The sequence below is a fragment of the Schistocerca cancellata genome, chromosome 2 (genome assembly GCF_023864275.1).
Source record: "Schistocerca cancellata isolate TAMUIC-IGC-003103 chromosome 2, iqSchCanc2.1, whole genome shotgun sequence".
In the NCBI taxonomy this organism is placed as follows: Eukaryota; Metazoa; Arthropoda; class Insecta; order Orthoptera; family Acrididae; genus Schistocerca; species Schistocerca cancellata.
In genome coordinates, this window is record NC_064627.1 from 43,400,010 (window position 1) to 43,413,842 (window position 13,833).

The 13,833-nt window shown below is 41.5% G+C and overlaps 1 protein-coding gene across 1 annotated transcript in view; it reads right to left on the reverse strand.

Annotated features, from left to right (window-relative positions):
- Positions 1-13,833, reverse strand: part of LOC126161317 (acetyl-CoA acetyltransferase, mitochondrial) — a 115,747-nt gene that overhangs the window by 63,486 nt on the left and 38,428 nt on the right. Inside the window, exon 2 of the mRNA XM_049917068.1 lies at positions 7,737-7,883. Coding sequence (XP_049773025.1) covers positions 7,737-7,883 — 147 coding nt within the window. The remainder of the gene's footprint in view (positions 1-7,736; positions 7,884-13,833) is intronic.

Below are 13,833 nucleotides of genomic sequence, written 5' to 3' on the forward strand. Positions count from 1 at the left end.
TTAACATCTACGGTCATCAGTCCCCTAGAACTTAGAACTACTTAAACCTAACTAACCTAAGGACATCACACAACACCCAGTCATCATGAGGCAGAGAAAATCCCTGACCCCCCCGAGAATCGAACCCGGGAACCCGGGCGTGGGAAGCGAGAACGCTACCGCACAACTGTTAATCACCGACCTTTACACAAAGCTTCAGTCTCGGTAGACACAGCTGTGGATGTGTTGATATACCCATCCTTTCATCTGCCTAACCACAGCAGAGATGATTGTCTCCTCTTTGCCACTAATGGATCTGCAATACAGACATATGGTTGCATGACATGCTCACTGACCTAGGTCTATGTTGCAAGTTGGAATGGCAGTTTATCATTAAAAAAATGTGACAAATTCTATACTCAGAACTGACTTTGCCATTTTGTGGTCTGCTACCAGTCCTTCGATATTGTCATCTCCTTGATACATTTTTACATTATGTGATAATATCGCTGTAAAGATGACCTGTGGTGACTCTCCTTATGTAGAACTTCTAAACCAGTTCCAAGAGAAAACCCAGCAACTAACTATGCTAGCATCAATATGCCATTCAACATACATTATATCCTGAGGACTCCAAGACCAACCATCCACACTCAACCTCGCTGCTTGACACCACAGAAGCTGAAAATGGCTAATAAGAATTGTCTTTCATGCTTGCGCAAAGGGATCTGCTGACAAGCAAGCTGCAGCTAGGACTCACTGATACATGTTGTTTCCAAAAAGACGAAAGGATGGCGTTAGTGTGGTGACTACCAGCTGCTCAGCGCCAGGAAAATCCCTGATCACTAACATTCAGCATACTGGAGACATAAAACATCTGCAGCAAGCACACCTTCTCCACTTTCGACACTGCGTGTGCATACTAACCAGTACCTGTATCATTACAAGACATAGCAAAAACATCGATCACCACTCTGGCCTCTTCAAATGTATAAGAATGCGGCATGGCTTATGCAATGCCGCACAGACATTTCAACATTTTATGGATGAGGTGACACAAGATCTAGATTTTTGCTATGTATACACTAATAACATACTAATCACGTTCAGTACCAATGCCAGACATCTGGAACATCTGTATCAGATATTTACATGCCTTCATTCACATGGACTTATTAATCCCTCAAAATGTGTCTTCAGAGCTTCAGAAGTCTGCTTCTTGTGCTTCACAATCAATGCCCATGGAATCTGGCTGCATAATAGAAATTAGGTTCCATAGTCAACTATCTGCAACCTGTGACTGTTAATGAATTACGACCATTTTCACAGATTACGGATTTCCATCATCACTGCGTGCAGCTCACCTAGACCAAGTGAGAAATTGCTGTGGAATAATGAAACTGAGACAGCTTACAACAATGTGAAGACTGCTATCACCAAGGCTGCTTTGTTACTGCACTCTGACCCACATGTTGGCGAGAGCAATAGGTGCTATGCTACAACAACACATAGATCAAGAGTGGCAACCCTTGCCGTTATACAGCAAAATGTTGTCCCATCACAACAGAGCTGGTCTATGTACGATTGTCAGCTGTATGTGGCACTTCAATTAGGAAATCAGGCACATACTTGAAGGTCAAATTTTACTTTTTCACAAACCACATACCATGGGACATATGCCTCCTGTTAATGTCCAGACAAGCATCACCACTTGGATTTCATTGAACAGTTCACAACCCACTCTGTCAACATCAAGGGAGAATTTAATGTCCCAGCAGATGCTGTCTCTTCCATACATGTGATTTCAGGTGCTGTCTACTATGAGGCACTACCCTGGGTGCAACAATCTGACAATGAGCATCAAGATTAATTGGCATGGCTATCCAGTCTGCTGCCCCACTGTATCCAAGTGCTGCCAATGAATGTGCTGTTGCACTGTGACATCTCCAGCTCGAAGATATAGCCATTTGTGACCGTTGGCTTTCAACAGTAGGCAATCACGTCCCTGCACAACCTATGTCATCCTGGGGACTGTGCTACACCACACTTGCTCAAACGAACTTTCATGTAGCCTAACACCAGCAGAGACAGTAAGGCATTTCTTCACCAATGCAAGGTCCGTCAGTGAAATAAAATCACTCACAATATTGTTCACCGCTTGGCACATTCGTTCCAACTAACCAGGGATTTGACTATGTCCATATAGACAACATTGGACTGCTGCTTAATCTGAAGGATGCCCTGCTGTGTCACTACCATCAACCAATTTATTAACTGGCCTGAGGTCTTTCGTATGTCTGACATCACAGCTGAGACAGTCACAACCATGCTCTTTCTCTTTTGGGGATGGATCACCTGTACTGGCATACCATCGCATATTACCACCAACAGTTTGAATCCTATCTGTTCAATGAGGATGATGTTTGGTTTGTGGGGCGCTCAACTGCGCGGTTATCAGCACCCGTACAAATTCCCAACCTTTGCCTAGCCCAATCTCGCCACTTTCATGAATGATGATGAAATGATGAGGATAACACAAACACCCAGTCATCTCGAGGCAGATGAAAATCCCTGACCCCACTGGGAATCGAATGTGGGACCCCGTGCTTGCGAAGCGAGAATGTGACTGCGAGACCACGAGCTGTGGGCCTATCTGTTCAAGGCATAAGCTTCCCGGTTAGGTATGAAGCACATATTACCTGGCAGTGAGTGGTTTGGCAGAACACTTATATCAGCAGTTTAATGTATACCTTCGATGGCACGAGTCCCAATGTTAGACTGAGATGCTATTTGAAAGCAAGTGCAGCTAGCATTCTGTACGGGCAACCAATCAGACTGCACAGTGCGCTCCTTTGCAATATGCCCAATGCTCATCGATGCTTCCAATTTTGTTAGCAAGCTGCGCTCACAGATATGGCAGCTCTGTCTTACTGCACCAAGAGATTCACCACCCCTACATTTTAATTGACCTGCCGAAGTGCAATCCAGTATTTGTTTGGAACAAGGCTATCCACAAGTTTTTGAAGCCACTGTACAATGTGCCATACCCAGTACTTAGCAGAGATGGCAAAACATTTAAGATCAATGTTATGGGTACCCTCAAGATAATCTCCATCAACCATCTAAAAACCTGCCTCCAGTACTTCCTCCAATGATGTAAACAAATCACCTGCCGTGCCACCTGCCACCTAAGAACAACACAGAGTCACCTGCCACCCCACCACTCATCACCCTGGACATCAAGTGCTGTGATGGCTCCACAGCAGCAAGGCTTTTTGTCATACAATTGAGACCCCCAAGTTAAATGCAATCACCAATTTCATTAGCACTTGAGGGAGGGGGTGAATGTAGTGGTTGTCCATTGATGTGCAGAAGTGTGCAAGATATGAAGTGTCTACACTCAGAAGTAATATCACAGACACTGTTCTATTTCATGTCCCCCCCGCGCACGCACACACACACACACACACACACACACACACACACACACACACACACAGAATTTAGCCAGAGGAAACCCCTTACAGCACTGAGGCAATTTACATTAGGAGCTCCCAGAAAGAAAAAAAAAATGATTGTCAAAAACCTAGTGATGTACCTTCACCCATGACACCCACAATTTCAGAGGTTGCGTGTCCATACAGTCACTTATGGGGAGGCCACCTGGGTCAAACCACTGGCGTACTATGATGAGCCGCCAAAGGAACAGTATAATTTCAGCAATTGCAAAAAAGTGTTCGAACTGTTCTTTATCCTGTATTACTGTTGTCCAGGCAAGGAGTTCAGTGCTGCACACAACCTGTATCTTATGTGTTGTCTATAAAGTACTATGTTCCATAAAGCACGTTTGTTCTTACTCTAACACATAGACTTATCCAAGAACTCACGAACAGCATCTGTTTTGGAAATGATATACATATAAGAGGGCTATTCAGAAAATAGGGAACGTTTCCATCTGACACCACTAAGTGCACACCGATCGCGTATAGTTTGGTATGTGCATGCTCACTTGGCATCCATCAGTGACAGCAGGAACGTCTCTGCAGGTCCAGTTTTTTCGATATTCGAATCTGAAATGTGCGCTGCAATCAAATATCCCACCAGTTTTGAGATGCAGTCTGTGATATGGTTTTTGTTGCCAAAAAACCTAAAATCTATACAAATTTATCATGAACTGTGTGAAGTGTGCGGAAACAATGATGAGTGAATGTTCCACCCAGAAATCGTGCTTTCGGTTTCAAAATGGCCGAACCAACGTTCATGATGAAGAGAAGAGTGGACACCCGAGCATTGTGACTGACGATCATGTCACTAAAGTTGATGAAATGATTCTTGAAAATTGTCACTTCACAATAATGGAGCTTTCGCTTTCTTTTCCACAAGTTTCACAGACCTTTTTTGTTTGAAATTGTCACTCAAAAGCTAGGCTACCACAAATTTTGTGTGTGTCGGGTGCCCAAAATGCTTACAGAGCACCATAAAGAACAGCGAATGGAGGCAACGTATGACATTTCTGGAGGCCCACCACAAACGTGGTAATTCATTACTGGATCAAATCATAACCAGTGATAAGACTTGGATGAAACACGTCAATTGCGAGACAAAATTACAGTCCATGGAGTGGGGGCACACAAAGCCCCCCCAAAAACCAAGAAAATGTTTGCAAACCTTGTCAGCAAGGAAGCTGATGGCGACAGTGTTTTGAGATAGGCAAGGTGTGCTTCTTATTGATTTTCTCGAACATGGAACAACCGTAAATTCTACCTAGTACTGTCAAACTTTGCACAGCCTTAGAAGAGCAGTTCAAAACAAACGCCAAGGAAAGCTGACGTCCAAAATTTTGTTTTTGCGTGACAATGCTCAACCTCACACAGCAAACTGCACTAAAGAACTCCTTAATTCATTCATATGGGAAGTTTTCCCCTCATCCGCCCTACAGCCCCAATCTTGTGCCAAGCAACTTCCACTGGCTTGCAACGCAGTGCTTTGATGACGACGTGGAACTCCAGGCGGGCGTGACTCACTGGCTGAAGTCTCAGGTGACAGAATTTTATGATGGTCTTCCAAAGCTTGTCCACCACTACGATAAGTGCCTCAATGAGTTTGGCGACTATGTGGAAAAGTAGTATGTCAGTTGCTCTTTCAGATGTATATAATAAAATGTATTTCTTGCACTTAGTTTTTTTTTTTAATGTCAAAATGTTCCCTACTTTCTGAATAGCCCTTGTAGATTTATGCAAAATGCATTCAAAAAGAAAAGAGCCAGATGCCTTAAAATGAAAACTGGTAAAAGGACAGAAAAATGTTATTGCTTGCGGAAGAAGGTGGGGTCCCTACAAGAGCAATGAGATCCCAAACTCACTGCTACACGGGCAATAGCACACATTCAAACATGTGTTGACAGTCTGCTGCATTCAGTCATGTTGAAAACAGTGAAAAGGAGGCTTCAGCATAAGAGCAATGGGGTGTAGTGCAGCATAACAGCGGAAGGAATACAAGGAATTAAAAGTCATTGAAGAATGGCATAAGTGTATGGACACCCCTGCATGTCTACACTGCAAGTAACGGCACAAGCAATGCCAGGAAGGATGGATGTCTTCCGTCAATGATGCACAATCTGGAACACCAAACCCTATTAGTGATTTCATTGCCCAGCAAATTCCAGGAAAGATGGATGTCTTCAGCCAATGATGCACATCTGGAACACCAAACCCCATTACTGATTTCATTGCCCAGCAGGTGGATTATTCAGAACCATTGAGCTATGACAACAGCCATTAGCATGAAGGTCAGACTGAGTATCGGAAGTGTTCGCATAACCATGAAGGACCAACCGAAATTTCACAAAGTGTGCTCCTAATGGGTGCTTCACAGTATCCAGCCAGCACACGGAGCATGTTGAATGTGTCGGTCGGTCTCTCTCTCTCTCTCTCTCTCTCTCTAACACTTGCAGCATTAAGCCAAGCAAGGGAATGAGTGACAGTCACAAGCTGTCACTGCAGATGAGACACTGTGTTACCACTTCGACAAACCCAAGTAAAAAAAAATTGCAGTCTCCACTTGAAGCATGAATGTTTGCTGCTATCCACAGGCAATGGGACAACAGCAAATGCGTAACATTACTCATAAAGTTTGGGCACCCTTTTCAAAGCAATCAAATCGAAATGACTGGTGCAGGTCAACCACAGGGTCATTCTGGTCCACAACAACATATAGTCTCATACAGCAAACACAGCCGAGCACCTCTTGCAGACATTCAAATGGAAGGACCTCAGTCAACTTACATAAAAGTTTGTACCTGCCTCCCTGCAATTACGCTATTTTTGCAGAGCCTTTCTGAGAAGCAAACAAGTCACCTCAAACGAGGGCATCAAGCATTATGTTTGGAACTAGTTCACAACACAGCCCCAGAAATATTACGAGATGGCCATTCACTGGGTTATGTCACAGTGGGACAAGTGCCTCGACAGCACTCGGCAGTACTTTCGAAATCATTTTGAAATAAAGGTACAAGTTTCTATTTACAGTCCTTCGGCTTTTTTTAAGTCCCTCATACACACAATGCAGAAGAAAGTGAATGATAACTTCTTTAATTGTGTAGTCAGGACTGCAGATTTCTTTTACGATCACCTATGCTCACTATCAGCGCATGTTGGAATACTCTGCTGTACGAGACATCCTTCCAGCTCAAACAATGAGTGATTATTGCTCCGATACATACTGACATTGTACAATATGATATACATGAATCCAATATAAAAATGTGCAGTCAAATCTTCCCACAGCAAGTGTAATAATGTTTAGTAGTAGTAGTAGTAGTAGTAGTAGTAGTAGTAGTAAAGAACAGGACATGATTTCTTACCCATTAGAAAAACCACCGAGCGAGGTGGCACAGTGGTTAGCGCACTGATCTCACATCTGGGAGAATGATGGTTCAAACCAATGTCAGGCCATTCTGATTTAGGTTTTTTGTGATTTCCCTAAATTGCTTCAGACAAATGCCAGGATGGATTCTCTGAAAAGATGTGGCTGACTTCCTTCCCACTCCTTCCCTAATCTGATGGAACCAATGACCTCGTGATTTGGCCACCAACTCCCCCAAATTGACCAACCAATCAACTATTAGAAAAACTTTGCCCAGTACTATACTCATGATCTTGTCTTTGGTCCAATGACCGGTTTGATGCAGCTCTCCACAAAGTCTATCTTCTGCAAGCCTCTACATTTCTGCAGAAGTACTGCAACCTACAGCAATTTGAACCTGTTTACTGTAGTCACCAGTTGGCATTTTATATGTTTTAGTGTTTCACAATGACGTGGGCCAATACCCAAAATGATTTTATTCAAAATGACACTGGCTATGCAACCCTAAGGTGAGATTTAAGTCTAATTCCACCAATGTACGGGCATTTTCAACTTGCCAACTAACTGTTCGGACTGATGTGCCAAGATTTATATCAGTCATTATTTCCAGCCATAGGTTTGTCTTTTAGCATACATCACACCCAATATTTTCTGCTCAATCACCCAGAAATAAAACATCACATGCTTGCAGTTACGAAGAATGTATATGTTTTAAGAATAGCACACAATGCCTGCTGATACAACTGGCTGCTACGTAGGATGGCAAAGAATTCAGATTTCAACTTCAACCCTTTATTTGCTGTCAAGTGTGGGTCTTTCAGATATTAAATTTCAAAAGTAGTTTTGTTAGTTTAGTATGTAGGGGGTAAAAGATGTAATTTATTTATTTTTACCTGTACAGCAATTGAACCAAGTTTTGGAGCAGTCAGTGATGCCATACTTCCTCGAAATGGACCCATCGGTGTTCTTGCTGATGAAACTATGTACACTTCATTCAGCTTTACAGCTGATGAGTAGTGCCGGGTGCTCTCCAGCTGCGCCTATTGGAAACAGTCAAAGAAGTATTATTTTTCTTCCATAGAGAAAGCAACAAAAGTAAGAATAAGTCATTGGGTATCAACCACAAGCATTACAAACCTATACATTGTTCAAGAGCATTACTATCTAGCAATGCAATATTGTGTCAATATGACATTATGTTGAGACTCTATGTGAATATCATCAATTACTAAGCCGGGAAAGCCAATGCACAACCATAAAAGACACAAACAAAAAGAAAAACTTTAGTCTTTTACTCATTCGTACACACACTTATCTTGTTCCATAAATCCCATCACAAAGAAAAACCTTCAAAGCATAGTTCTGCGTCAAGTCAGTGAGTCATTGCTGCAAGGATGTTTCAAGGAACATTACATACATAGTTACTGAAGACTGGAAATATTTTTAAACATTATGTAACAGGCTGCATATCTCTGTCTATAAGCAGATTAATATTAAACTAGTAAAAGTTACAGAGTTATCACAGGTTTTTAATTAAGAAATGTCACCGTATAATATCAATGCAGACGCAGAAAAAAATTAATAATAATAATAATGAGAAGAATAAGAAGAAGAAGAAGAACACAACGATAGTAAGACGAGTGAGGGGAATAGTTATGCTATTAGTCCCAATTCTCACAAAACATACCAATTTTAATGGGTGTTATGATCCATCCAACATAATCCTTACATTGGATGCAAAATGTCCCAACTTGATAGCAACACTCAGTTCAAAGTACAATATGTATTCACTTAAAAAAGGGTCCATTACACGAAAGGACCAAAATGTGTTCATGAGCGTGTTGATGGCTGCAACCGAGGAAGTTGGAATACAGAGTGCCTGGAGGTCGAGATCAGCTGACGAACTAAATGGACACCTCAGCACGTCTACAACTACATTTATACTCCGCAAGCCACCCAACGGTGTGTGGTGGAGTGCACTTTACGTGCCACTGTCATTACCTCCCTTTTCTGTTCCAGTCGCGTATGGTTCGCGGGAAGAGCGAGTGCCGGAAAGCCTCCGTGTGCGCTCGAATCTCTCTAATTTTACATTCGTGATCTCCTCGGGAGGTATAAGTAGGGGGAAGTAATATATTCTATACCTCATCCAGAAACGCACCCTCTCGAAACCTGGCGAGCAAGCTACACCGCGATGCAGAGCGCCTCTCTTGCAGAGTATGCCACTTGAGATTGCTAAACATCTCCGTAACGCTATCACAGTTACCAAATAACCCTGTGACGAAACGCACCTCTCTTCTTTGGATCTTCTCTATCTCCTCCGTCAACCCGATATGGTACGGATCCCACACTGATGAGCAATACTTAAGTATAGGTCAAACAAGTGTTTTGTAAGTCACCTCCTTTGTTGATGGACTACAGTTTCTAAGGACTCTCCCAATGAATCTCAACCTGGTACCTGCCTTACCAACAATTAATTTTATGTGATCATTCCACTTCAAATCGTTCCGCACGCATACTCCCAGATATTTTACTGACCAGTGTTTGTTCCGCTATCATATAATCATACAGTAAAGGATCCTTCTTTCTATGTATTCGCAATACATTACATTTGTCTATGTTAAGGGTCAGTTGCCACTCCCTGCACCAAGTGCCTACCCGCTGCAGATCTTCCTGCATTTCGCTACAATTTTCTAATGCTGCAACTTCTCTGTATACTACAGCATCATCCGCGAAAAGCCGCACGGAACTTTCGACACTATCTACTAGGTCATTTATATATATATCGTGAAAAGCAATGGTCCCATAACACTCCCCTGTCGCACGCCAGAGGTTACCTTAACGTCTGTAGACGTTTCTCCATTGATAACAACATGCTGTGTTCTGTTTGCTAAAAACTCTCCAGTCCAGCCACACATCTGGTCTGATATCCCGTGGGCTCTTACTTTGTTTATCAGGTGACAGTGCAGAACATGCCCAAACAGCATGTTTTGAAAACACTCAGGCTAGTGCCTTTCATTGTTCTGTTACCACCACCATCTCACTGTTTTCTGTACTACGTTACATATTAGAGCAACGACAAAACAACCATGCCCGAGACAGGATTCGAACCTGTAACCTCCGGTAAATTGTCATGGTGCGTTAGCCCATTGGGCCATCACAGGCAGCTGATTCCACGATTTCTGGATACACAGGGGTTGATTAAGTGGGCAGGCTAGATGGAGTGGATGGCCTCCCAGGTTGTCTGGCCTTGGGGAGCTTCCAAATCTTGAGGGCTTCGAGATTTGAAGGCCCTCAGAACCAGACCATTTTTAATCGCCAAAATATGTTCAGCAGATAAGAGCAAGTTTGGAGTTCCAGGCCCCATATGTATGTAAGAAATAAACATACCTCTTATCAGGCCATGGAAATTATCAGTGGATGTCTTCAGAATTTTTAGAATTTTTGTAAATATTGTATGAAACTTGAGACCTGTTGAATGATAATCAGTTGTCTGCTAGACGCAGTTATTCTACATGAAACTGTTTTTAACACTACGACATCTATACGAGTGTGCTACAAGTACAGTTTAAAAATGTGTATGTAAGTGATTTATTAATTTTTTTTAACCAAACGATTACACTCTAAAAATTACATTTTCAAAGGTTACATATAATTATTATACAGTTTATTTTGTGAATACGGAAATCGAATTAAATGAACTAGAATACAGTCAACTAGATTTAAGCAAAGGGTTTTGCCAATTGTAGACATCAAGCTCAATACCAGAGTTATCTAGACCTTACAAGCCGGAACTAACCATTGAAAAAAGTTTTGCAAGGTTTATTTCTGCTGAATAATTTTTATCCAGTTACTCAGCACCTAAAAGGAATGCACTACGCTCGTTCTATGGCGGCTTCAGTACGAAACAAGTAACAGACCCGTACAATAGGGAAATTATGTGGCAATTTATTTCAGAAACCTAACATCAAACGAATTGAAGAATAACAACGAGGGCAATCAATTTGAACTATGTTGTCGTAAGTACATGGTATGTCTCTACATGTGAAAGATTCCGGAGTTAAAACTTCCCCTCATTCAGATCTCTGGGAGGGGAACACATTGAGAGTAGACATATCTGAAAGGAAGAAAGGGACAGTGAAAGGAGGAAAGATACGGATTGGAACATGGAATGTGAGGACACTTCTGCAAGCAGGAAAGCTAGAGAATGCAAACAGGAGATGAAAAGGAACAGATTAGATGCCCTCGGTTTGTGTGAAATGAGATGGGGAGAGAATGGGGAGATAGAAAGTGGAGATTATAAACTCTTTTACTCATGGGAAATCAAGAGTAGTGAAGACGGAGTAGGAATACTGATAGGGCGAAAGTTGAAATATAAGGTAATGAAGGTACAATATATTGATGGAAGACTGATGATACAACTGAAGGGTAGATTTGGTATTAATACAGGTATATATGCCAACCAGCCAGCACAGAGATGAGGAAGTGGAAGAATATTATGAGAAAATACAAGAACTCATAGAGAAAGAAAATAGAAATGCCTGCATTATCATCATGGGGGACTGGAATGCAGTGGTGGGTGAAGGAAGAGATGAAGATTCAGTAGGAAAATTTGGATTAGGAATAAGAAATGAGAGAGGTGAACGACTAATTAGTTTCTGTAAAGAAAATTCATTAGCAGTGGGTAACACATTATTTGAACACCACAAAAGGAGACGTTACACATGGATTCAAATTTGAATAGGGAAAGATATCAGCTGGACTACATCCTGATACAAAAAAGGTTTAGGAACTGTTTGAAGAATGCTAAAGCTTATCCAGGAGCGGATATAAATTCAGACCACAATCTAGTGATGGGAGAGATATAAGTGAAGTTGAAACAAGTCTGGAGAGGTAAAGCAAAGGAAAGACTAAATATAGAAAGACTTAAAGAGGTAGGAAAGGCATCAGATTTGGAGAACAGATTTATGGAAAAATGGCAAAGAGGTAGTGTTGATGAAAGTGTTAATGACAAGTGGATAAAAATGAGGGAAGGACTCAGGGACTCTGCCACAGTAGTACTAGGAATTAGAGTATCCCAAAGCACCAGGAAAGAATGGATAACAGAAAACATGTTGAAAAAGATGGAAGAGCGCAGAAAGTGGAAAAGTGTAGAAACTGAAGAAGGCAAAAAGAGGTACAGGAAACTGAATAATGAATTAATAAGAGAAAATGAAGAAGCAAGAGAAAAATGGAAATGCGATGAAATAGAGAAAATGGAGAGAGGGAAAGTATGAAATGATGTATAGACTGGCTAGTGAGATAGTTTTTGAATATAAAACAAAGAGGAATAACATGGAAATAGAAAGAGCGGATGGTACTCTAACAGAAGAACCACAGGAGGTTTTGAACAGATGGCAAGAATATATTTAATGTCTGTATAAGGGGGATAAAATGGAAAGCGAAATTAAGGTTGAAGAGGAGCAATATGTGCTGGAAGATGGAAAGGGATTTACCATCTTGGGAGCAGAAGTAGAAAAGGCACTGAAGGAGATGAAGAATAGGAAGGCATGTGGAATAGATGATTTGCCAGTAGAACCATTGAAGAGTCTGAGAAACAAGGCAAGAAAAGATATAGTCTACCTCTGTAATGAAATAGATGACAAAGGGGAATGGTCTGAGGACTTCGCTGCAACAGTTATGATACCAATAGAGAAAAAGAGAAATACTAAAAAATGTGAAGAGCACCGGACCATCAGCCTAATTTCTCATGCAGCTAAAGTCTTGCTGAGAGTGTTGAATAGAAGGTTATATGGCAAGCTGGCTAGAGGGATTGCAGAGAAGCAGTTCGGATTTAGAAGAGGAAAAGGAACAAGAGATGCTATTTGCCTGCTAAGAACAATAGGGGAAAGATATATGGAAAGGGGTAAAGAAATTTTTGCTGTTTTTATAGATTCAGAAAAGGCTTTTGACAGAGTTCAGTGGAACAAGCTGATGGATATCTTGAAGAGGAAAGGAGTAGATTGGAAAGAGAGACGACTTATACAGAATCTATATTTACACCAGAAAGTAAGGATAAGGACTGGAAATGAAAGGTCAGAAGGAAGCCGCATTGAACGAGGTGTTAGACAAGGTTGTCGGCTTTCCCCACTGCTGTATAACAGAGAGACCAGGAGTGTATGTTGGCAGAACTGCTGTTGCGAAACTGTGTTACGCGAATGATTCACAATACGATAACATTTTAAAGATCTCACCCTTCCCTCGGTTCTGGTCGGGTCGTGTTGGAGTGCAATAATGAAACCAAAAACAAGTGTTATTTGGGCCTATTTCGTTGAGGTTATTGATTTGAGTGCCAAATGCAAAATCCGTGAAAAAGTATATTCACGAAAAGGGCGTACGACCACCGCATAGAAGTCATCTTAAATCATTACAAAATGGCTCTGAGCACTATGGGACTTAACATCTGAAGTAATCAGTCCCCTAGAACTACTTAAACCTAACCTAAGGACATCACACACATCCAAGCCCGAGGCAGGATTCTAAATTGCGACCGTAGCAGCAGCACGGTTCCGGACTGAAGCGCCCAGAACCGCTCGGCCACTCCGGCCGGTTTAAATCATTACATACGAGAAATTTGCAGAGTTTGAGAAGTTAGATGAAACTATCAAACTTTCAGTGGAGGCGAAGAAACAAAAGGTTAGTCAATATGTATATAATAATGTAGTCGGTACTAATAATATAGTTCCGACTACATAATTACATAAATATAAAAAATAACATGGTTCGATTATTGCAGGGTGAGCTTCCAATACTGTTGCGAAACTGTTTTATCCAAATGATTCACAATACGATAACGTTATTACATAAATATAAAGAATAACATAGTTCGATTATTGCAGGATGAGCTGTGTCCACTGATTTTGCGAAACTGTTTTATCCGAATGATTCATAATACGATAACATTTTATAGATCTCACCCCTCCCTCGATTCTGGTCGGGTCGTGTTGGTACAAG